Here is a 23292-nt window from a genome sequence, read left to right as displayed (position 1 = left end):
GAAATTCAAGTACAGTATTGTTTAAAGTTTGGATTTGATTATAATTTCGATTGGTAAGAGACATTTAATTATTAAACATCGATGAACCTGATTATATTTAATAGAATGATGTTTTGTTTGAAAAAACAAAGGAGACGAAACAGAGTATATTTCTAACAAAATTAAGCACAGTATAGCGGCATTTCCTATAGCAAATTATACACCAAAACATATAAGTGTACATTGATTTCATTTACATTCCTCAATTCTAGGCTGGCTTATGTATAACTCTGTGCAGCACCAGATGTCAAATTGTATATCATTAACCACTCTTTCTTTCACATATTCTTATTCACAGTTGACAACTACTGTGGTGAAGGAAGCACAAGCCGGTTCAACGGCTTCAGCACTTCCGTCAGCTGAGCAAAGGACGGTCTCAGATTCGGATCCCTGCCCAAACAAAAAAACCATACACATTTTTAACCTGCGCAGATTCTACTAGTGAATTTTGTGTTTGTTTCATGAAACTTACGTTTGCCAACATTCCAGGATGATCCTTCCCACCACAGGATCAAGTTCCTTGGGGATCTCAAGCCGCCGATTCTGGAAACCAACTGCTCCAACTACTTGCATTGGGTTCATTCCTCGCCATGGCAATCTCAATGTTGCTAGTTCCCAAAGTATTACCCCGAAACTGTACACATCACACCTGACGAAAAACACAGCCAACATTTAGAGTAAAAACTGGCTCTACAATTTGTGGTACAGCCAACAACAGAACTGAGCCTCTAATAAGCTACTCACTTTTCATTTGAGGGCTCATTGCGTAGAACTTCTGGAGCCATCCATTCGGGCTGGTAATATTAAGAATGCATGTGATTAGAGAAGAAGCCATACCCCATATTACTACAAGCATGCCAGCAGCAAATTGCATGTCTATCAGAAAGTGACAGATTAAAGGGTTTTGCGTTCTCACCGTTCCAGCAGTTGATTTGGAGGACAAAAAAGTATTGTGCTTTAAGCGAGACAACCCAAAATCACCGACCTGCAAGGTTAGTGAGATAAAAACAAAAAAAAATCTAATTATTTACCATCAGAGTAAACTAGTTTATTAGTTGGACAACTTAAGAAAATATTTCTTCCTACCTTAACATTCCAGTTGTTATCAACCAAAAGGTTTGGTGTTTTGAGATCACGATGAACAATTGTCGGTGTACTGGTGTGTAAGCAGTTCATCCCCATTGCCTGAAAGTAACAATGGTCGGTCTGGAATTTAGTGACTATTTTGAAGAAATAAGCCTGGGGACATGGAAGTTGATATATGAATCTATTTTTCTACCACGTCAAGGGCCATTTTAATCCGGCGCCGCTCGTCAATGTGAGATTTGGGCCGATGAAGGATTCGATACAAGCTTCCTCTATAATAAAACAGCAAAAAACATTAGAATCTTTTGGGACTCAAAAATCTCATATGCAATTAATTTTCACAACAAGAAGATGGGACAAACCTAGGCAGAAACTCTGTGACGATGGAAAGATTTGGAGGACGAGTAACAGCCCCAAGGAAGAATACAACATTTGGATGACGCAATCTTCGCATAATGCGTACCTTCAGATATGGAAATATTAATATTGAGTGGGAATCCAAAGGCAAGCATATAAGCAGCTGCAAGGTAGGCCATTGTGGTTCATCCAAAAAAATAAACGGGTAGCTAAGAATACTAGTAAATAAACGAAAGTGAACTTATGGCTTACTTCGCTTCTGAACTCGGCTAAAGCAGCACCTGAGAAGTCCTGGTCCAAAAATTTCTTGACAGCAACTTCCTAAATCCAACCATAACAAAGACGCAGAAAAATCAACTTGAAACCTTCCACTTCTGTGAAGATAAACAGCATGGGGAGACATAGAAGGCTAGTTTAAATCACGAAAAATAATCTATCACTAAATAAACAAAAACGACAACAGCTAATACTGATGAGAGAATGTGAGACAATACCATGGAGGGCACTGATGCATTTGTGGCTAGTGACTGAAACAAGCCTATATTAAAAGTGCTTTTAAAAACTGTTTCACTTTAAGAATACAAACACTGCTGTGACTGTTTAATGACCAAACATGCATCTAGGCGCTGCATTTTACTCTCTTTGCACTCATCTCATATAAACATAGTCTTAAGTCTTCCAAACAGTAACAAATTCGACAGGTTAATAATGTTTGAAGTTCCAGATACATGCTCCTTGACACAATTCAAGCCTTAAATAATGTGAAAACAACTAGAGTAGAGCAAGTTCTGGAAAAATTACAGATAAAATTTGCTACAATAGCTCTTATGAAGTCAACTATAAGGTTTTGAAAAAACTAACCGTGCCATGCCAGTCAGCATGATAGACCTCTCCATAGGAACCTAACCAAAATAAGATAAGCATTAGAACATGTGATCTCCAAAAGCTATATGCTACCTAAAGTTTCAATGTATAGCTATCCCTAGTAATAAGCAACTGTATATGGTAGAAAGGGGATATGCTATAAAATTTTACTCCCAATAGAAAATAATTAGCTGCCGTCAAAAAAAGAAAAGGAAATAGATACTAACTAGTTTAATATTTCAAACATGTAAACGTAACCTGCAGGGCACATTACCTAATCCTATTCTCTCCCCAATAACAAGATCATTCCAAGGAATTTCACATTCACCAACATCTGCATCATCAAGAACTTGAGGATCATTCCGGTAGGATGTAGAATCAAGAGATGAACTTGTACTTTCGTGATCCTTAAGCCTCGAATCACACCCAGTGGACATGTCATCACTTGTGTACTTTCTATGATCATGGATGTGAGATTCATCCTTTTGGTGTCCATGTACTACAGCAGCAGTATTAGGCTGGAGATCTAGTTCATTGTTGGTGTTTCTGTTCATATCCCCTGCTATACTTGGTGTGAACTGATTTTCAGTGGATGTGAAGGATGATGGTGCAGCAACCGGGGACACAAATGTCACATTGTCTCTGCAAGGCACATTTGAGGAAACAGCTCCATTGGAGCTTGAGGTAGCATATGAGGAATGAGTGTTACCATAACGTGGTTCAAGGTGGACCTTCGGCAGAAGATTTTCCATATAACTATTCTCCTTTCTCTTTGGGGCTTCATTGCAGCTGTAATTCTTCCACATCATTGGTGCAGGTGATCTACCAACCAGAGGATTATTTTTCTGTTGATGAAAATCATCGACATTATTCAAACCTGATTTAGTGGGCATAAACAGCTTGTCAGCTCCCTTATTTTGAAATGGATTAAGGTCTGCGAATAGGTTTTTTGGGTCTTCCTCACTGTTCTGATTGTATGGAACTATATTCATGTTTGTTCTTGAACAATCATTTATGGCTCCTCGACTCCCTTTTGCAATTGCTGTTGAGGAAATGTTCTCCAACTGAGTAGAACTAGTTACGCTAGAAGGTGAAGTGCTCAAATCTACGTTCCGAAGCGGTCCCAACTTTGGGTATGAGGAATCTGTCTTTTCAGCCTCTGTCCTTCTACCCAAAGGAGAATTATTATCGGCCATAGAACTCTGACTACTGCCTTCACCTTCTGAGAGCTTTGGTGCTGAGTGCCTGAAGTCATTTGACAACTGAGCTGTAGGAAATTTGTTTCCATTTGAGTTATATGGCTCAACAGTATTATCCCTAGCACTTGCAAAATCAGCAGGTATAAGCGTCCCAGGATCTGTCATAAGATCAACCAAGTACTCTCTGAAAGAAGGGGGGATATGTTACATTTTGGCAAAAAGGAAAAAACAAACTGGAATCATAGTGAAAAGGATAAACAACAACAACCTTTCATCTTCAAGTCTTATCGTGTTCACAGCATCATCCTCATTGCCTGTGTAGTGGCTACCTTTTACCAACCTACAAGGTAACCCGACACTATCTGCCAAAACCTACATTGGGAGAAGTAAACTGCCCACGAATCAATTTTCAAAATCAAACAAGATAGATGAGCATTAGCAGCAAAGCATCTGATTGTGCGAAAACAGCACAATGCGTCTGTTCAGTCATCCTTCACATGTGAGATTTCGTTTGAACTTCTTTTTACTAGGTGGTCAATCATTCAAAGATTTCATTACTTGCCACAAGTAGGATAAAAAAAGACACTAAATCTAGGAAGAGAGTTTGAAAATGTACCTTGAAAAGCAGAGCACGATGCCTTGAGATACCAATATCTACAAATCCAATAGGGAATACACAAGTATTCAATGCTGCCTTGAACTCGCTGCTTTTGTCAGTCCACTTTGCCAGTACTATATTGGAATCTTCAGCAGATCGACCCATATGCTCTGTGACAAGTTCAGCCAGCCTCTGTACCAACACACTAACACTGGTAGTAGGACAATCCACTGCAATGCATTCTGCAATCTCTAGCAACTCACGCAGGGAAGGATCAATGGGTCGATTTACAACTACAGCTTCAAAGCCAGGTGTTCCATGATTGCTTTCAAGATCTTCCAGCGATGGCATTTCTCCCTGCTTTGCGGAGTCTGTGGATAGACTGTACACGTCATAGAAACTATCGACAACTTTCTCTTCATAGTCAAGCACGCCATATTCCTAGAAATATTTACTACAAGTTATTCATGTAAAATCATGGAGGCAGTGCAGAAACGGCAAGACAATTAGCCCACACCGTTACAATAAAGTTCAGCCTTTCTAAAAAAGCTGAATCGTCAGAGAGTAAACAAAGCTGTATAAAACCAAGCAGGTGCAGCAACAACCAAAAAATCACCAGAAAGAAGTTTACTTGGCATATGGATCAGTAAAGAAGTAATGAAATTCAATTAGCTAATAAGAATCCCAACAATAATGAAATTCGGCTCTAATCAGGCTCAGCACACCTTGAAGTCATTATGACCCAAGACTCGATAAACACAAAGAGAGAATTCAGCATTACCCTAGATGAAAAGAGAAGACTTACCCAGTACTGTCTCGATAACCTCTGGGCCAACACCTCCGATGAATCCCTCTTTGAATCCATCCGTTGATGGCTTCCTAAGCTCAGAAGCGTCGCCGCTCGGATCTGATGCTTCTCCGGGTCCTCACTGGATTGCGAATTCGAAGCACTGATCGCTAGGGCTAACTGAACTTGGTACTCCTCCTCGGAAGACATGTAATCCGCACGGTTCGAAGCAGCGGTCGGAGAATGAGAGGCCATCGAAGAAGTAGCTCCGGTCACCGGAAGAGTCTCCGCAACCGAAGAAGGTGTTGCTTGAGGAGCAACGTGATTCCGATTTTGATCGGATGAAGGAAGGGCATCGTTGGTTCGATTCTGCTGCTCTTGATTCCCACCTCTGTGTAGCTTCTTGAAAATATGCTTCATCGCTCTCGTTAGATTCTCCTTCTTCTTCCTTGGTCAATCAAAAAAGTGGTGGGAGTGACGGAAACATAGCCGGCGAGTTAAAAAGGGAGGGACCAGGATTTACGATTATGCCACTGTTTTGACCTTTTTGTTAAATTATCCAATTAAGATTAAGCAAAAGGGAAAATGTGACACGTCACCATCGGGACCCACACGCTGAAGAATTTTTATACGCGGCTAATAGGGTAACTTTTTTTTTTCTGTTTTAATCAGAGTAAAACTCAATTACCAGATTGACAACAGATTTCCATATCCGTAAATCCTCCTCATATAGGTTCCCGGCAGATTTCGAGCGGTAGATTCCGAACCAACTATGATTCAATGCAACAAAAACAAGATTAAGAATCAATTTGATCATGAAATCATTTCTTAGCAAAACTGGAAAATCCGGTTACAAAAAAGGTCCAATGGGAACAGTAAAGCAGAACAGAGCCATGATTATACTTTTTGAACAGATACATCTTTATTCATGATATAGTATACCGACAGATCAACCAACCCTTACAGTTACAGAATATATCGACCACATTATGTGATTCTACAAATCTAATTGGTAATAAAACAACAAACAATACAAGAACAACTCTCAGTGTTCACTGTTCTGTCTCTTTGTGGAATGGAGCAGCCAACCATCATTCTGATTCTGCGTGGAACAGCTTCTCCTTGTGTTTGGGTATTGCTTGAACTGCTTTTGCGGAATCCAGGCAACAAGTGTTGGTAAATATATTAAAAACTCACAATCAATACCATTGATAAGATTAACAAGTAAATCTACAAGTTTAAACATTTGTTTCTAACTACCCATTGACGTTGCAATAATATTGCTCCTCCATGTCATAGTTTCAGGCAATCCATATTGGCATAAAACTCTTCTACATTGCATTGTGTCACACTTGAGAGAATAAGCAGATTTTCAGAAAAATACTCATGGAGATTTTTAGACAGTAAGAATAGTATTTCTCGGCAACACTACTACATGAAGAAAAGTGAGAATTGTTCATAAACTTACAGTTGATGCTTGTTTTCAACTTCTTCCTCTTGCCATTACTTTCTTGGTATCCACGATAGCTAATGCTCGTTTTCAACTTCTTTGTCTTGCCATTACTTCCTTGGTCTCCACTCGACTTGTAATCTCGTAAAGGATGATACTTCATGGATTCTAGCTCTTTTATGGCTATGTCAAATCGGTGTTTTACCTCCCTCTGCAATTACAGAGAAAACAATAAAAGAGGCTTAAAAAGTCAACTAGTGGAAGTGTAGAACATGATTGGAATTCCCTAAATAATACTCACAAGTGCTTTATTCACACCCATGATTTGCTGTTTGCATAACTTAATCTCCATCTCAAGTGCACGCAATCGACCCTCAACAGGAACAGCGTTTTGCTCAACTAATTGCTTTTGTCTGCCACGTACAATCTGTGGCTGCCAAACGTTCAAAGCTACTGATGCTTGCCTGAGAGAGACAATAACAAATTACATGAGAAGGATGCATGAGGCAAGAACAAAAGGACCAATCTCATTTCACTTTGATCAAACAAAGAATCATCTTTCTAAACTGTCACTGCTGAAAAAAGATCTCCTTTATAATTGCTACTCGCAGCAGCCATAGACAAGAGAGCAATAACAAGTTAAAAAACGAAACTTTATGGAATCTGACAAAATGTTCTCCAGGTTAGGGATTACCTCACTTTCAACAAATCTGAAAATTGCAGAGAAGAAGAATGTAATCTCTCAGCCTCGTCCGACAATCGAGCCTCCAATTCACGAATCCTCCGGCCCCATTCTGAAATTTCACTCTCCTTCCTGAGTAAAGCTCTTCTATGGGCAGCTACTTTCCTCTCCTTCTCCCTCTCAAACCTATATCAACCACAACCATAGACCTTGAATAACTCACACTGACAAGACAGTAAATTTTTTCAATCAAAAAAGATTACCTAGTCCTGTAGATAAACTTGGAGGGAGATTGAGAAGAGGAAGCAGAGACGATATGGGTAGGAAAATCAAGGAAGAGCAGAAGGTCCCAGAGGGAATCATCACAGGACAATCGGCAGAGACGGCGAGAGGAGATGGAGATGCAGCAGAGATCTTTGTAGGAGAAAGTCGAGGACTTTACGCCAATCTCCATTATCTTTCTCCATATCTCGTCGGGTATCTCGTTTGCGGACATTCCTCCTCTGTTTAGGTTCTGCTTCTCGGTGCGCCAATCGCAAAATTATCAGCGGATAAATATGATAAATCCGGTTTAATCCGTTCCGGTCCGATGTGAACCAAATTGAATCGAATTATTTAATCCCAAAACCGAATTTTCTTATAATATGATTTAAATAAATTTTAACTTTGTTTGTAGTTAGTGGGCCTAATGGGCTGTTATTGTTGTACCGTTTTTTACCTTTTGGGCTTTAAATGAAATCGTTGGTCGACAAAAACATAATTTTTTTTTTTTGGCATAAAGGAGCTGGTCAGAAAAGAAGACTCAGCAGTAGTAAGTAGTAACTCTCTCCTCTCGTCTTCTTCCTCTAGAACCCCCAAAAAAATGGCGTAGCCAAAAACTCCTCCGAAATCGATAACGATGGAGTCTAGTATTCTCGATTCTCTCGGAGTTGAGATAATCGGCGTGATGGCTCCTGTCTCCATTTGCATGTTCCTCGTCGTCCTTCTCACCTACTCTCTCTCTGTCACTTCCGACCCTCAGATCCGTACCGCCGCTAACCTCATTTACATCGAGAATCCCTCCGACTCCGCCACCGTCAAGCTCGAAGGTAGCCTCGCCAACGCCATCGTCTTTGTCGTCCTCGTTGCCGCCGTCACTTTCATCCTTGTTCTCCTCTTCTACTACAATTTCACCAATTTCCTCAAGCATTACATGCGCTTCTCCGCCTTCTTCGTCTTAGGTGCCAATTTTTGTTTCCTCCTGCAATTCCTCTTCTTAGGGTTTACTCGAATTCGTTGTTGATTGTGTTGCTGGATTCTTATCTCAGGTACGATGGGAGGTGCAATTTTCCTGTCGATTATCCAGCATTTCTCGATTCCTGTAGATTCCATCACCTGCTTTATATTGCTTTTCAATTTCACCATCTTGGGGACTTTGTCAGTGTTTGCTGGTGGAATTCCAATTGTTCTGAGACAGTGTTATATGGTTGTTATGGGGATAGTTGTTGCAGCTTGGTTCACTAAGTTACCTGAATGGACTACATGGTTTGTCTTGGTGGCTTTAGCTTTGTATGACTTGGTTGCTGTTTTGGCACCTGGTGGACCACTTAAGCTGTTGGTGGAGCTGGCTTCCAGCCGCGATGAGGAACTTCCTGCTATGGTTTATGAAGCTAGGCCGACTGTCTCCTCAGGCAACCAAGGGAGAAACCGTGGCTCGAGTTTAAGGGCTTTGGTTGGCGGTGGTGGAGTTTCAGATTCTGGATCAGTAGAGCTCCAAGCAGTTCGGAATCATGATGGAAACCAACTTGGAAGGGAAAATACTCATAATCTGGATTATAATGCTGTTGCAGTGAGGGATATAGACAATGTAGATGGTAATGGTAATGGAAACAGAGGTGGTGTTGAGAGGTCACCTCTGGTTGGAAGTCCCGGGGAAGGACATTTTGCATCTGCCATATCCTCAGAGCACTCAACCCGAGTTGGAACCAGAGGAAATATCGATGACAGAGAATCTGCTATAGATGAAGAAATGTCTCCTCTTGTTGAGTTGATGGGCTGGGGAGATAATAGGGAAGAAGCTAGAGGTTTGGAGGAGTCAGATAACGTTGTCGACAGTTCAAATAGAGGCATAAAACTTGGTCTTGGAGACTTTATTTTCTACAGTGTTCTAGTTGGTAGGGCAGCAATGTATGATCTGATGACGGTTTATGCCTGTTATCTTGCGATCATCTCGGGACTTGGGTGCACTCTTATATTGTTGTCCGTATACAACCGAGCTCTGCCAGCCCTTCCCATATCTATCATGTTAGGTGTTGTTTTCTACTTCTTGACGCGATTATTGATGGAGCCGTTTGTTGTTGGGGTGACAACAAATTTGATGATGTTCTGATAAACCAAAAATTCTAGTGGAACAAGTAAATGATATCATGATTATGCTGCTTTATCCATGTATTGCACCTTGTGCTGTCTCAAATGAAGCAAATATGTTTTTAGTGTTGAGCAATATTCAAATGAAACTGCTATTGTAAATGGATAGTCTCTGATGCCGATCATTTTTTAGTATATGGTAGTACACCATTTCAGGTTTGACCGAAAACTTAAGAATTGGTCTATTGTATTTTTCAATTTGGTTAAAATAGTAATTTCCCTAATTTCTACAACCACATAATTTTTTGCTACATCTTACTCTTATATTAACGTGTTCAATTAAGATTTTAAATATTTCCAAAATTAGTAAAAAAAACAAAGTATTAAAAAATTACAAAATTTAGAAGAATTTTCTAAAATAAATGAACGATCGCGTTGATCTCGTTGACTTAGCTCGGAAACTTACTATTTTTATCATATGTGTTGTGTATATATTTTTATTACGAATGTTAACAATGGAAAAATAATATAGTTTTGACAAATTTAAAACAGAGTAGAGATCACAAACTCAGATCAGCCTTTGAATCATGAAATCTGTTATTTTACTGATGGTTTCTTGTGTTTTCATGTTTCTTGTTGTGAGCTATATTCAAGGTAACATATTAATTTCCTTTTATAGTTTTGATTCATCACTTGTGTAAGATATAGAATTATCAAATTAACTTCAATTCTGTTTATTTAAACTGTCGTCGTTAAATACAAAATAATAAATTGTATCTGTTGTTGTTGTTGTTGAAACGAAACAAAAGACGTAGAAGCTGCGAACAAGAGGTGTCACCTAAATCAAATGTTCACTGGGAAATGCGGAAATGATGGGAACAAGGCTTGCTTAGGCGATTTCAAAAACAAGAGACGTAAATATGATCTTTGCCAATGTACGGATGCTCCTCAAATAATACCTTCACTACCTCCACAACGTGTGTGCAATTGTAGTCGTCCTTGCTAACTTTTATTTATGTTTTACTAATGAATGAAAATATATAAAGTTACTAGAATTTTCAATTGTCAATTTATTATTATTTTTTAATTATGATTATGAATTAACACTTAAAAAGTAGTATGTGTACTTTACGTGTTGTGTAAATTGTTCTAGATGATGTATGTGTTCTATGAGACCATAAAGAGCTTCTACTAGGCCTGGGAGTTCGGAATAAACCGATCAAACCGACCCGATCAAACCGACAATTACGGTTATCGGCGTAAACCGAAGAGAGAACTCCAAACCGTTCGGCGAAATTAGTTTGGGGATTCGGAAGTCGGTTCGGGTCGGTTCGGTATTCGGGCCGATCGGTTTTATTTAAACCGAGAATCTGCAGCCATATATAAGGCTAATGAGTCATTAACCCTAATTTAGTTTCATTTTCTTCTTTGGATCTGCCTCTGCGGCTCTACTTCTTCCAAAACTCAAACAGAGAGTTCATCTTCTTCTTCGACCTAATCCATAATCAGTATAACGTTTCTTCTTCTTCATCAATTCATCATCTTCTACATGCTTTATTATTCTCTTCTTTTTTCTCTTTAATCGTTTCTTCGTGTGATTCTTTGTTGTTTGCTCGCTAAGCTCTTCCATATCACCAAAATCTCAGCTGGATTTACGGATTTACGGGTAACTCTCTAGATCTTATTAATCTTCTATGGAATTTCAATTATTTATACTTTTATTTTCCTAATTTTCTCAATTTAGATGATAGATTGCATGTGGTTATAGTTATGATATCTAATCGATCTCGTCGGTGATGTATTTTTTTGCAGTCGGAGAGATCAGCCGTCGCCGTCCGTCTCCGCCCGTCGCTGCATTGTCACTGTCAACAGATGTGACGAAAACCCTAATTTTTAATGGGTTGGGCTGTAAATTTGTTAATTTTAATTGGGTTGTAATTTTTTTTAATGCTTTAAATAATTGTAATGGGTTTGGGCTTTGTTTTTAGCCCATTATTCATATATTTTTTGAATTCGGTTAAAATAAACCGAAATAGAAAAAAATTCAGTTTAATTCGGAATTATTTTTAAATCTTATAACCGAACCGAATAACCCGAGTACCGATTGACCCGAACCGAATTTAATTTCGGTTCAATTCGGGAAGATTTTCCAAAAACCGAATTTTCCCAAAACCGAATAACCCGACCCGAATAACCCGATTTCACCGAACTCCCAGGCCTAGCTTCTACCTAACTAACTATGCTATTTCTATAAGTAGATCGTCAAGTACAATAAAACAAAACACTAAAACTTCTTGCATACTTTTACTCCGAGGACCGTCACCTACAACATATATACTACAAAGATATCGTGCAATCGCGGAATATAAAGATTTATATACTTATTAGAACCTCGTAATGTAAATCATTGCAACGCCATTTTTTGACAAACGTGAACCATTTGGCGCTCCTGGCAGCTTAAACAAACCAATTGGAACCTGTGCTACTAAAGATACATGACTAGATATTTCATCTTGCTGGCTTCTTGTATTTAATTTGACCATTTTCAGATACGCCTTCCTCTAAACCACTCAAACTCAAGCTATATGACTTGATAGACACTCCCAAGATGATGTAGACGTAGAAAATTGAATTTCAGAAAAAGAGAGATTGAGAAGTTGGAACTGCTCAATCACAAGACATTAAAGCTCGTGTTTATGAGTTGCATCGACTTGTTTCGTGCATCTTTGCTTCTTGGTCGAGTGGACTTGTTTATTAATCATGTCCACTTGCAAATACACTCAAATCAAAAGGTACATACAGCTGAAGTTGGTTCCGAACAAAGAAATAAACACATTGAACAATAAGGCTGGTTTCTTCTTTTAAAAAAATATATGGAAGGCACTGAACGAGGATGAATCCAAAAGATGAAGCATCTAGGCATAAGTGAAGAAGATGATGAAGCAGATCGAGGTGTGTCTACGCAAATGGATTGCCTCCAGTAGATGCAACAGGGCCTTGTGCTGCTGAATTCCTACATCCATGTTAGGAAATAAGACAAAAAGATAAGCTCCACCATAGAAACAATATATACATTCTCACTAAATCATCATTCAATCATCAAGAATAAATTCTCACTGAAAATGTAACCATAGAATCTATCACATTATCGAACAAACGAACAAAGCAGTTCTTGAAGTTTTCATCAAAGCATCGCATAAATCATATCTTTAAGATTGCATCATGACATTGTGAAACTTACTGTAGTTGAGACGTTGATGCTTGCCCTGCCATGCATGCTAAGCCACCTGCAGCAGTTTTTCACAGAATTAGATAACCTACCAGGCCTATAAGGTTACAAGGATGGGTTTCCAATAGTGAGCCAGAGATATAGTCTGCACAACCATAAATGTCCATAAATGTCCATAAATGTTTACTTTCCCTTGTGAGAATAAATTCAACTTAAACTTTACGTGATATATGCAATATTTTAAAGCTATACTTTGAAGGGGCTGAACATCCGATACACAATTGTGTTGATATTTCATGCAACACAGTAAGGTGATAAATTTCCTGCAGGAGAATAATAAACAGAAGGAGCATATTTCATAGCACATAATTAATATCACCTTGTGAGACAGCTGGAGCAGGTAAGTACGAGGGTACAGAATCTGCAGTGAGCCACGGTTGTGATACACCATTAAGGAAGCCTTGTGGTGTCTGGATATCGGGCAGTGCCCCGTGTAACGAACTCATGTCCAAGAACTAGCATTAAATACAACAACGACAAAGTCAAATATAGAACTTAAAAGGCTTCTAGTGATGTATTCAAAAATAAATACACACGAAATCTTGCACGATCTACGTTGTGTGTTTATCAAATGAACCATGAATGACATAGACACTTTGCAAATATGCTTATCGAAGTCTAAGCTAAGATGAGCTCCGGATGAACTACATTTAGAAGATATCCTTAAAAAGAGGCATAAACAACATCGGAGAAAATAATTTAACAGTAAATAGATCAGACAAAATGCAGAATCGTAAATAGAATGAGAAAATAAGTGCATACACATGCCCAAAACAGAGCATATAATTCTTATAATCCATAAGGAGATACATACGAAGAAACAAGAAGGTTTTAGTCAGTTTATAATTTGAGTCATGAGTTAAATTGCTGCCAGCTCAGCAGCTCATATGCCTAGTTTAAATGGTCGGAAGGAAAAACAGATAGGGTGGTCAAGTCTTTTGGATAAATACTGAGCTTGGAAAAGTAGGGGATTTTCTAGAATTCATGCCTAGCTTCTTTGATTTGGAAAATTAAGAAAAGAATACTGTTCTTTTCCTATCAGATCCATAAGATATACTATCCCTCAAAAAGAACATGATACTTCCATTGAACAAGATTTGAAGTCATCACCCAACTTAGATATTTTAGATTCTCTAGTTTCTACAACATTACACCATTGCATACAAATGATGGTATGAGATCTGATTTCATTGTAAGACATATGCATGAAGAGGGCTCTACATACCATGTCATTTGAGGCAAACTCGGAATCATAGGGGAGATCAAATGGATTAGCTGACTTTTGTTCATTAACATGTTGCCAAGCTTCTTCCTGCGAATAAAGATCTCAATCGATCAAAGACTATATTATGGAAAGGCAAGTTGAACGGAGGGTGGTCGATAAGGATATAGAGAAAACTGCAAAGCATAACTGGAACCATAAGAGGGGAGTACCGAGTATGATGGTGCCATGCCAATGTTTCCTGGAAAACCAAAAGCAGAAGAGCCAGCAGGGATTCTGGTTGTTTGGATGCCATCATTGCTTAATTCCTGTGACTTGACATCATCACATAGGAATCAATAGAGAGATTCATCCAGAATACACTGACATGATAAGGGAAAATGCAACAACCTCTATAACTTGTGATTCCAGATGCTGTTGATCAATGTTATATGACGAAGTACTTGCTCCATCCCCCTGTTGGTGAGTATTCCTACCGCTGTCCAAAGGATTTGCCTCAATAGAGTCGGGAAAGGCATTCCACGGCTGCTGAAAACAGGTCGGGTAGGAGTTAGTTCACCACATTCCCCAGTATGAATGCTAATCTAGTAAATACAGTATTTAGTTTGTCAGTTTCCAGCTTGCCCAACAAAATACAGACAACATGAGACCAGCCAGTTTGCCCAGCCCAACATGTACAGGATCATCACAATTTTCATGGATGAAAGAAGTACCATCGTCAATGTAAGGATAAGATGGCACATGAAGCATTTTCCTTTTTATTTACACATGCTGCACACGCACTAATGTAATTGAAAAGACAGAACAGAGACTTAAGACTAACCGGATTATCGACAACATTTTTTAGAACATCCGACAGATCTTCCTGCCATGGACTTAATATCGACAAAGCATGCTGGTCCACAATTGATGGATATGGTGGCCATTGCATGCTTGTGCTAGGCTGTGGAATTCCTTCATTTTTCACTTCCAACTGGGGAACTCCAGAGGAGGTAATAACGTTTGTAGATTTTACAGTAGGCATGGGATTGTCAAAAGAAGCCCAACCTTCGTTCTTAGGCGCAGACAAGTCTGGTGGTCTTGAAGTGGGTTGCTGACCGAAATTTCCAGCAAACAAATTTGTCGGGGTGGATGTGTATGTCTGTGGAGCTTGATGAAAATCCACAGTTGGAGGTTGGGATGCTATTGAAGGTTGAAATGTATTGACAGATTGGGCAACTGGCGCTCCTGGCAACTGAAACAAATCTATAGGAGCCTTTGTCGACTCTGCTACTAAAGGAACATGATTAGATGCTTTATCTTGCTGCCTTACTGTATTTTGACGACTTTCAGAGACGGCTTCCCCTAAACCACTCGAGGTATATGACTTGATAGACATGGAACTACTGTCAACAGATCTGACACTCCCAGAAGATGTAGTTCTCTGAACGAAGTAATTGAAGAAAGTTTGAGAAGTTGGAACATCGGTAAACTCACTTTTTCAACCATGGGGTGATTTACAAATGTAATAAAAGAACTCTTAGCCAGATACAAACAAGCATCCTAGAGGATGTGGGTTATTATTACCTGAGGTTGCCTGCCTGGAAATAAGTTCTCACTTGGAGGGGCATTTGAATGCTGAAACTGGGGACTACGAAATTCAGCTTCCTGCTGAAAATTTGGCGACTGTATATCAGACCTGAACGGATCTCCTCCACTTGACACAGAAAAATCTGAAGCCCTTGGAGCTGAGCCCTCATTTGCGAATTGGTCTTCAAACATATGATCACTAAAACGTCCAGGGCTGTATACAAAACTAGAGGCTTTTGCATGAAGACCTTTCACTGAAGCAGACTTGCCGGTAAATCCCAAGGGTATTTTCCCATAACGGCGCTCTTCATACTGATAATCGTAAGGAGGGCTTTGGGAGTAAGAATGATAGGAGTTGGCCCGTCGAGTCATATCTTCAGAACTTCCACGGTCCTGTCCATCACATTACAGGAAAAAGAAAAATAAATAAATGTTCCATGCATGCATGCACATGGTTGAATTTAGAGCAAGTCAAAAGAAATAAAGTATCAGACATTAGACGATCTATATGTGACTACCTTGGGCTTCAGAGCAACATAGTTAATCTTAAAATCCATAATATTGTATTGTTAGATTAGAAACTTCAAGTCTAAAATTTATTCTAAATGAAAAAGAAAAGTACTAGCAATAGAACACACTTAGATGGGAAATTTCACAAATATACTCAAAAAATGACATAAACGAAACATGATTATCTTGCCTGACTATCTTTCGGAGGCTTGTCCGCATCATTTGCACCTGCATATTTCTTTTGCACATACACACTTTTGATAAATTCGCGAACTCTCTCAGCATTACTGCCAAAGAAAAAACAACAACATATCATGAATTTTAAACAGATCATATTTTTGATTTTTTAAAAAACCATGTTTCTGGCTGCTCAATCATGAACACCAAGGAAAGCTAATTATTTAAACCTGTTTTCGGGAAGCCTCTGTCGTTGATGGTCCCAGTTTTTCAAATATATTTCTCGGGCACGCTGAAAATGGAAAACTCTCATAAGCTACAGAGGGAAACATCTATCTCCGGAAAATTTTAAAAATTGAAACTTTAGCATCAATACTACCTGATTACCACCAGTTTGAAGTACTTCAACTTCTTTAGAAGTAAACTTTGACATTGACACAGACTTCACACGATGAGTAAATTCACGGCTGTAGGTTATTAAAATAAAATAGATCATGAAAAACTGAAACTAAGAGAGAAAGAAAAGGTAGGAACATATTCACTACATCAAGGCAGTGTATCATAGCTAAGAAACAGGAAATCGTAATAAATAAAATGCACAGTGCACCTCCCTATACTAAAATATGCATCAAAAGAAACCTATAACTGCATATGAAACAATGTGCAGCTGGAGAAATATTAACTTCCGAATATACTTAAAGATAACGAAAAGAAAGATTACAGTTGCTCATATCACATAAGCCTATATTTCCTTTTTCATGATAACAAGTCTAGTATAAGAGTTGCACCACATTTTACCAAATCAAGACAAGACACATAAATAAAACGGGAGCCACTGAATAGATTGAGAATTTTATGTAAAATTAGTACAAAAGTAATAGAATAAAACGCGTAACTCGTCAGCCACCAAATATACTGATACCAAAAAGTCAGCTCACACTATCTGTAGACGAGATCAGGTGCATGAAGGCCGACAAAAACAATCAAACATTTGATAGGAGGCATCTAAATGTGTATATTGTAAGACAAATGCATTAGCCATGTTTTTGAGGGATCATTTTTAGCTTGTCTGCAGAGATTTAAATCGAATTAGACTCAATAGAAGCAATATAGCAGAAAACTAAATCGCGGGATGAACATAGGAAACCGTTCACAAATATCAACAAGGAAATATATATTCAACAACGAGAACAAAAAGGTTGCTTATTGCTACTTTACAAAATACATACAACCTAACTGTAAAATGTAAGATAATAAAGAAAATCAGAGGGAAGAAAAAAGGTAAGAAACCAGCATAAGATCTCTAGAGAATGACTACAAAAGAAAGAACACACAGAGGTCTGGAGTAGTTGCAAAGGAAGTATATATATAAGTAACATGGAAAGAAAGAGGAAGGTACTCACTGTATCCCGCTACAAGCCATGCATACGAAAGTCCAGAAAGTTGTGCAAACATATTGAGGGCCCTGCATCAGTATCAAGACTTACTATAATAAGCCAGAATGAAATTAAATCCAAATGAATGGAAAACTTTTAGCTATCCAAGATTGTCTTTCCATTTCCATATCTGGGAATAAAAAAAATAACTTGGCTTTGCAGATTAACTTCACTTATAGAACCCATCAAGGGACATAATTTTATAGACTAGAAGAGACAAACAAAAGCCCCCAAAAAAACATATCTTTGAAAAGATTATAGAAATGATAATCACAGAAGCTCCTCAAGTCAAAGACAATAACAACGAAACCCATCAGTTCAAAACTCAGTAGAGACACTCACAGGAACCATTCCAATTAGGCCTTTGAAGGAAGGAAGACAAAAATTGGTAAAAAGGGAGAGCGAGTTAAATAAATTACAAGGCTATTGCAGTTGATACAACGACGATTCGGTGGAAGCTTCATAAGCCCACGAATAATCTTCTCGTTCCTCTCTTCTTCTCTTTTACTTCCCATCATTTCGCTTTAGAATAGATGCTGCCAACAAAGTTATGAGATTGACCCACGAAGCGATTCGTGAAATTGAAGGCAAAGTTGGGTTTAAGTCGCTGATAATCAACGATTTTGGAGCTGGATTTTTCGAAAGCTCGAATTTTGAATTTCACAGAGATGATGATAGAGAGAGAGAAGAAGAAAGCTTTTTTATCCTTTTTTTTTTGTTTGAGAAAAGGGGAAGAAGAAACTCTCACATGTTTTTTCTTTAATTCTCTCTCGTCTTTATCTTCCTTCTCTGTGGGCTTTTTTGGCTGACCCACATCATTACAATTTTTGAATCTAATCAAATCCCTTTTTTTATGTCATTAGCAATAATTATATGAACAAAAACTATATTCGATGATTTTTAAGATATGGTTTGTTATGATGGTTACATGGCTAACCATACTAACAAAACAAAATTACGTTTGACTTTTGACTAAACCAAAGGAAAAGGTAGTAAACTAGTTTAGTGGTTTGTTGATGATCCTTTTATTGTTTACCCTAATTTCTTGAACAAGTCTTCATTAATTACTTGCCTTTTTTTGGTATCACAACACTTCATTTGCTGTAATTGCACAAGTAAGAATGTTTCCTTATTTCATGCAATAGAATTTTCAAGTTGATCATATATCCACATTATCTAGGTTTTTAATCAACCGTTTCAATGTGAATCAATACTAATTCGTTTGAGACCAAATCCGCACAATGAAAAATTCCTCAACCGTTTTCGGAATAAATTTATAATCTTAAATAGCTTAATCAAGAATATTTTCACGTAGTAATATAAGTGTAAAAGATATAGTACATAATTGTGAGGATGAAATAGTTTTAGATGACGTCATCTTGAAGATAAATTGAAGAAGACAACAGCAAACTAAAAGATAAAACCATCGATTTCTCAATCTCCGTTTCTTGTCTCTTCCATAGTTTATTAATTTTTACCTTTGACGTTCAAAGAGTGGGTGGGTTTTTTGTTCTAGGTATAGTGGAGTTGTTGTTGTTCTTACGTACTGCAATTCTGTTAATTAAGGTACTTCAATATATATTGAAGACACGAGAATGATCTCTATATAGATATTTTTGATAGAGCAGAGAGAGAGATGTCTAATCTTATGCAGAATCCGGTGTTACATGAACTGAAGAAGCAAGCTTCTTTCTTCATCAAGGAAAAGATCAAGACTGCTCGTCTCGCTGTAACCGATGTCACTGCAGAAGAACTGTGAGTAATCTTTACTTAAGTTATAGAAACATTTCCTGCTAAACCTAAATCGCTCTGTTATATTTTAGAAGCAACCAAAACTTGTTTTTGTGGTATTTAAGAATATCGCGCGCTCTTGTGATTTTGAGTTAAACCGTCTGTCGTCTAAATGTGAAGATTGACAGAAGAAGTTACGGGCAGCGATCACTCATCCATAGACTCACGTTCCATGGCGGTCATAACAAGAGCTTCTTTTGAGGTTGATCAATTCCAAAGAATCGTGAAGATTTTACGTCAAAGGTTATTTTAGCCTCTCATCACTTTGATACAAAGAAACAACTTAGAAATAATATCATTAAAAAATCACCAAAGATTTCATCAATACAAAACTACACCAAAAATAGAATCACCATTTAAGCATTAAAATCGGCAAAATATAGTAATTCATCATATTGTTGTCTATACACTTTGATGATTGGTATTATTTTTGTAGAATGGTAATGTTTGATAGAAGGGAATGGAGGGGCATGTACAACACGCTGTCAATGTTGAACCACTTGTTGCTCAATGGCCCACTAAGTGTATTCAATGAATTTCAACATGAGAAGGTAATTATTGAAGATGCCATAAAGATCGAGTGGATTGATGAGAGAAGGTTCGATTGTGGTCTAAAAGTTCGAAACATAGCCGAGAAAGTATTAAGATTGCTTGAAGATGACATGTTTTTTAAAGATGAGCGAGAAAGAAACCGTAAGCAAAGCATTGGTCGGATCACAGGATTCGGAAACTCGAGTTTCACCATACATTCTGAAACGAACAACGGACGAGATGGCTCGTTAATGTTGAGTAACCATCAAACTTGTGAAAATGATTGTATCATGGATGATCATCCTTTCGTCGAGAATGAGCACAAGACTGCCCCACTCTTGCTTTCTTCTTCGACTTTGAGTTAGATTTCCTTTGGTTGTATTATTATGTTTGATAATATGTAGAGACTCGTTTTCCATTTTGATATGACTATTTCCAAGTAAATATACTTAAATCTACAAATTACGTTGTATACAAAATTTGGTTGGTTTTCATATCACTATGTAAATTTAGTATCCAAAACTATAAAAGACAAAAAAAAATTAAAACAAACACAAAACAAAAAACTTTTAAAAACTTAAATATTAAATCTACATATCGATGTGAAAAGAAATTGAATTTGTGGAATCTCTAACGATTAATGTTAGATTCAGAATCCGGTTAGTTTTCATATCTTTATGTAAATTTAATATCTAAAACAATATAATTGAAATAACAAAACAAACACAAATTTTTTTAAAAAAACTTGAATATTAAATCTACATAACCATGCGAACAAGTTGAATTTATGGAATCTCTAACAACTAATGTTGGATCCAAAAAACAGTTAGTTTTCATACATTTATGTAGATTTAATATGCAAAACAATAAAATTAAAAAAAACAAACAAAAAAAAAAAACTTGCAAAAATCCGAATAAAAAATTTGAATACTAAACCTACATAATCATGTAGAAAACAAGTTGAATTTGTGGAATCTCTAACGGCTAATGTTGAATCCAAAATCCGGTTCGTTTTCATATATCACTATGTAAATATAGTATCCAAAATAATAAAAATTTTAAAAATAAACATAAAAAAATCAAAATACAAACAAAAAACTTGAATACTAAATTTACATAATGATGTAGAAAACAAGTTGAATTTATGGAATCTCTAACGGCTAATGCTGGATCCAAAATCCGGTTAGTTTTCATATATCATTATGTAAATATAGTATTCAAAATATTAAATTTTTAAAAAACAAATATAAAAAAAAAGTTATAAGAAATCCGAATAAAAAACTTGAATGCTAAATCTACATAATGATGTAAAAAACAAGTTAAATTTGTGGAATCGCTAACGACTAATGCTGGTTCCAAAATTTGGTTAGTTTTCATACATCACTATGTAAGTTTAGTATCCAAAATAATAAAATTTTAAAAAACAAACATAAACAAAACATTTCAAATCCAAATAAAAATTTTGAATACTAAATCTACATAATGATGTAGAAAACAAGTTGAATTTGTAGAATCTCTAACGGCTAATGCTGGATCCAAAATCCGGTTAGTTTTCATATATCACTATGTAAATTATATAGTACCCAAAATAATAATAAAAAAAATTAAAAAATATAAAAAAATTAAAAATCCGAATAAAAAACTTAAATGCTAAATATACATTTTTTTTTTCCGGCAAATCAAATTATATTATACCATAAAGAGAGTTTTACATGATATATGAACCACTCGAATACAACCATTGACACAAATAAAGGAAATTGAACACAATTTCGATGAAGGAGTGGAAATGACCCTGCTTTCCAATCGGAAGCCTTACATGCTAACAGATAAACGTCCCCCCTTCACATACTCGTAGTTGGCTATCATCTTATAGATGAAACTCCAAAATGCTTTTCGCATTACTCTGATTAAAAGAAAAAACTGTAGTGTTGCTTGAAATGATTCTAATTCTTGTCTTTTGAAACTCAATACGATATACTCGAAACGTCTTACGCAACGTTGTCGGTTGGTACCCATGATTTTCCTTTTCATAGAAATGTGATTTTCCGACCACGGGAAAGAGAAAACATCACCATCACAATCACTCTTCACCATCTTCCTTCTCATCACGCTCGTTACTTGATTCGGGTTGTACCAAAGACAAGTCAACTGAATATAACGATGAACTCGTTCTGGTAAAAGAAAGGCTTCCGACCAAGGAAAGTAATCACCATCGTCATCATAAAAAAAAGTCATCACCTTAACTTTGGAACCATATAATCCTAAACCCATACAATCAATCCACGAGACGAAAAATTCCAACCAAGGTAATGGGAAACCATCACCATCATCAGACAATTTTAACGGCACAAGAAATCCATTGTCACATTCAACACAAGAGTACCAAGTCCCATATCTTGCACATGTGACCCGAATTCCGAGGATAAAACTTAATCCCAACTCAATTCGAGAAGCATACCCGATTTGATATATGATTCCGATTCCGTCAAGGAGAATGATTCCTTCGTTTATTCCGGGATCAAAAACCCATGTAACATCTCCATACCATTCGGTAAGAGGACTTTCACCGGTTGATAACCGGAAAATCCACCGGTAGTGAGCAAACGCACCGGAAACAAACCTTCTACCAAGAAGGACATCACAATTCCATGGAATCGACATTACAAAGAAAGGGCGACAATGGATGCGGTATGAATCTGTCAAATCTTTCAGTGAAAGCCAAACAAATTGGTAGATAATCCAAATCAAGAATGGCTCAAGAGGCATGGCCGGAGTCTGATTTGCAATTGACGGACTCAGTCCCTGAATCACCACCGTCTCGAAGAGGCAAAATGTGTGGGTTTGATAATTTTGATTTGCCATTTTTAACTACATAAATCTAAAACTGAACAGCAATTAGGGGAAGTAGAAGCAACTGAATAAGAAAAAGACGATGGCCGACGCCGGAGAAGCCGACGCCGGCCGGAAACGGCGGAGATAACGAAAAGGTGTTAGTTTGTCTTTGAAGTCGCTCTCGGGAGAGAAAATGGATAGTTATTTTATTTTTATGCTAAATATACATAAGAATGTAAAAAGCAACTTGAATTTATGGAATCGCTAACGACTAATGTTGGATTCAAAATTCGGTTAGTTTTTATACATCACTATGTAAATTTAGTATCCAACATAATAAAATTTAAAAAAACAATCATAAAAAAAAATTCAAAATCCGAATAAAAAGCTTGAATACTAAATCTACATAATGATGTAGAAAACAAGTTGAATTTGTGGAATCGCTGACGACTAATGCTGGATCCAAAATCTGGTTAGTTTTCATACATCACTATATAAATTTAGTATCCAAAATAATAATATTT

The 23292-nt window shown here is 37.2% G+C and overlaps 6 protein-coding genes and 1 pseudogene across 13 annotated transcripts; 3 read left to right on the top strand and 4 right to left on the bottom strand.

The window, feature by feature from the left end:
• Positions 1 to 68: 68 nt before the first annotated feature.
• Positions 69 to 5530, bottom strand: LOC110225137 (serine/threonine-protein kinase EDR1). The gene is made up of 13 exons (XM_021014033.1): positions 4949 to 5530; positions 4162 to 4584; positions 3814 to 3917; positions 2621 to 3729; positions 2344 to 2384; positions 1735 to 1803; positions 1488 to 1588; positions 1319 to 1397; positions 1126 to 1224; positions 956 to 1024; positions 784 to 833; positions 512 to 688; positions 69 to 429 (listed from the first exon to the last, which is right to left on the bottom strand). Exons 1-13 carry the CDS (start codon positions 5348 to 5350, stop codon positions 345 to 347), a joined length of 2808 nt encoding a protein of 935 aa, XP_020869692.1. The 5' UTR covers positions 5351 to 5530; the 3' UTR covers positions 69 to 344.
• A 272-nt stretch (positions 5531 to 5802) lies between these two features.
• Positions 5803 to 7610, bottom strand: LOC9328533 (F-box protein SKIP24). Of its 4 annotated transcripts, none has more exons than XM_021014035.1 (5): positions 7326 to 7608; positions 7075 to 7248; positions 6682 to 6844; positions 6399 to 6591; positions 5803 to 6077 (listed from the first exon to the last, which is right to left on the bottom strand). In XM_021014035.1, the coding sequence occupies exons 1-5, from the start codon at positions 7556 to 7558 to the stop codon at positions 6022 to 6024; spliced, it is 819 nt and encodes a 272-aa protein (XP_020869694.1). In that variant the 5' UTR covers positions 7559 to 7608; the 3' UTR covers positions 5803 to 6021. The 4 variants fall into 4 exon arrangements, with proteins under 4 accessions (XP_020869694.1, XP_020869695.1, XP_020869696.1 ...); XM_021014036.1 differs by having other exon boundaries at positions 5803 to 6074; positions 7326 to 7606; XM_021014037.1 differs by lacking the exon at positions 5803 to 6077 and adding an exon at positions 6114 to 6281.
• A 227-nt stretch (positions 7611 to 7837) lies between these two features.
• Positions 7838 to 9637, top strand: LOC9328532 (presenilin-like protein At1g08700). The gene is made up of 2 exons (XM_021014034.1): positions 7838 to 8282; positions 8370 to 9637. Exons 1-2 carry the CDS (start codon positions 7961 to 7963, stop codon positions 9428 to 9430), a joined length of 1383 nt encoding a protein of 460 aa, XP_020869693.1. The 5' UTR covers positions 7838 to 7960; the 3' UTR covers positions 9431 to 9637.
• Positions 9638 to 9920: 283 nt separating this feature from the next.
• LOC9325774 (putative defensin-like protein 228) lies at positions 9921 to 11451 on the top strand. 2 transcript variants are annotated; one of them, XM_021013948.1, is made up of 4 exons: positions 9921 to 10062; positions 10218 to 10916; positions 11030 to 11074; positions 11221 to 11451. In XM_021013948.1, the coding sequence occupies exons 1-2, from the start codon at positions 9996 to 9998 to the stop codon at positions 10412 to 10414; spliced, it is 264 nt and encodes an 87-aa protein (XP_020869607.1). In that variant the 5' UTR covers positions 9921 to 9995; the 3' UTR covers positions 10415 to 10916; positions 11030 to 11074; positions 11221 to 11451. The 2 variants fall into 2 exon arrangements, with proteins under 2 accessions (XP_020869607.1, XP_002892469.1); XM_002892423.2 differs by having other exon boundaries at positions 10218 to 11074.
• Positions 11452 to 12109: 658 nt separating this feature from the next.
• Positions 12110 to 18344, bottom strand: LOC9328531 (probable ADP-ribosylation factor GTPase-activating protein AGD14). Of its 4 annotated transcripts, none has more exons than XM_021012769.1 (13): positions 18031 to 18344; positions 17579 to 17640; positions 16555 to 16642; positions 16406 to 16467; positions 16189 to 16285; positions 15486 to 15881; positions 14743 to 15342; positions 14310 to 14447; positions 14132 to 14233; positions 13923 to 14009; positions 13017 to 13152; positions 12650 to 12695; positions 12110 to 12421 (listed from the first exon to the last, which is right to left on the bottom strand). In XM_021012769.1, exons 1-13 carry the CDS (start codon positions 18127 to 18129, stop codon positions 12367 to 12369), a joined length of 1968 nt encoding a protein of 655 aa, XP_020868428.1. In that variant the 5' UTR covers positions 18130 to 18344; the 3' UTR covers positions 12110 to 12366. The 4 variants fall into 4 exon arrangements, with proteins under 4 accessions (XP_020868428.1, XP_020868430.1, XP_020868429.1 ...); XM_021012771.1 differs by having other exon boundaries at positions 14132 to 14227; positions 18031 to 18338; XM_021012770.1 differs by having other exon boundaries at positions 14310 to 14444; positions 18031 to 18338.
• Positions 18345 to 18447: 103 nt separating this feature from the next.
• On the top strand, positions 18448 to 20379 carry LOC9325773 (clathrin interactor 1). The gene is made up of 3 exons (XM_002892422.2): positions 18448 to 19366; positions 19523 to 19645; positions 19839 to 20379. Exons 1-3 carry the CDS (start codon positions 19248 to 19250, stop codon positions 20296 to 20298), a joined length of 702 nt encoding a protein of 233 aa, XP_002892468.1. The 5' UTR covers positions 18448 to 19247; the 3' UTR covers positions 20299 to 20379.
• A 1215-nt stretch (positions 20380 to 21594) lies between these two features.
• On the bottom strand, positions 21595 to 23081 carry LOC9328530 (annotated as a pseudogene).
• Positions 23082 to 23292: the final 211 nt, after the last annotated feature.

This window comes from Arabidopsis lyrata (assembly GCF_000004255.2).
Source record: "Arabidopsis lyrata subsp. lyrata unplaced genomic scaffold ARALYscaffold_1, whole genome shotgun sequence".
In the NCBI taxonomy this organism is placed as follows: Eukaryota; Viridiplantae; Streptophyta; class Magnoliopsida; order Brassicales; family Brassicaceae; genus Arabidopsis; species Arabidopsis lyrata.
This window is presented reverse-complemented; position numbering and strand designations above follow the sequence as displayed.

What these genes read in the sequence shown, in the direction of transcription:
- LOC9325774 (XM_021013948.1), top strand. Translation starts at nt 9,996, where the DNA reads ATGAAATCTGTTATTTTACTGATGGTTTCTTGTGTTTTCATGTTTCTT. An exon ending in TGTTGTGAGCTATATTCAAG is followed by an intron (nt 10,063 to 10,217) that starts GTAACATATTAA and finishes ACGAAACAAAAG; the next exon opens with ACGTAGAAGCTGCGAACAAG.
- LOC9328532 (XM_021014034.1), top strand. Translation starts at nt 7,961, where the DNA reads ATGGAGTCTAGTATTCTCGATTCTCTCGGAGTTGAGATAATCGGCGTG. An exon ending in CTCCGCCTTCTTCGTCTTAG is followed by an intron (nt 8,283 to 8,369) that starts GTGCCAATTTTT and finishes TTCTTATCTCAG; the next exon opens with GTACGATGGGAGGTGCAATT.
- LOC9328533 (XM_002889664.2), bottom strand. Translation starts at nt 7,558, where the DNA reads ATGTCCGCAAACGAGATACCCGACGAGATATGGAGAAAGATAATGGAG. An exon ending in AAGTTTATCTACAGGACTAG is followed by an intron (nt 7,249 to 7,325) that starts GTAATCTTTTTT and finishes TGGTTGATATAG; the next exon opens with GTTTGAGAGGGAGAAGGAGA. An exon ending in TCAGATTTGTTGAAAGTGAG is followed by an intron (nt 6,845 to 7,074) that starts GTAATCCCTAAC and finishes TGTCTCTCTCAG; the next exon opens with GCAAGCATCAGTAGCTTTGA.
- LOC9325773 (XM_002892422.2), top strand. Translation starts at nt 19,248, where the DNA reads ATGTCTAATCTTATGCAGAATCCGGTGTTACATGAACTGAAGAAGCAA. An exon ending in GATGTCACTGCAGAAGAACT is followed by an intron (nt 19,367 to 19,522) that starts GTGAGTAATCTT and finishes CTAAATGTGAAG; the next exon opens with ATTGACAGAAGAAGTTACGG. An exon ending in GTGAAGATTTTACGTCAAAG is followed by an intron (nt 19,646 to 19,838) that starts GTTATTTTAGCC and finishes TTATTTTTGTAG; the next exon opens with AATGGTAATGTTTGATAGAA.
- LOC9328531 (XM_021012769.1), bottom strand. Translation starts at nt 18,129, where the DNA reads ATGATGGGAAGTAAAAGAGAAGAAGAGAGGAACGAGAAGATTATTCGT. An exon ending in TGGAATCACAAGTTATAGAG is followed by an intron (nt 14,234 to 14,309) that starts GTTGTTGCATTT and finishes GATGATGTCAAG; the next exon opens with TCACAGGAATTAAGCAATGA. An exon ending in AGTTTGCCTCAAATGACATG is followed by an intron (nt 13,153 to 13,922) that starts GTATGTAGAGCC and finishes ATTTAATGCTAG; the next exon opens with TTCTTGGACATGAGTTCGTT.
- LOC110225137 (XM_021014033.1), bottom strand. Translation starts at nt 5,350, where the DNA reads ATGAAGCATATTTTCAAGAAGCTACACAGAGGTGGGAATCAAGAGCAG. An exon ending in GGTTATCGAGACAGTACTGG is followed by an intron (nt 4,585 to 4,948) that starts GTAAGTCTTCTC and finishes AAATATTTCTAG; the next exon opens with GAATATGGCGTGCTTGACTA. An exon ending in ATAAGACTTGAAGATGAAAG is followed by an intron (nt 3,730 to 3,813) that starts GTTGTTGTTGTT and finishes CCCTTCTTTCAG; the next exon opens with AGAGTACTTGGTTGATCTTA.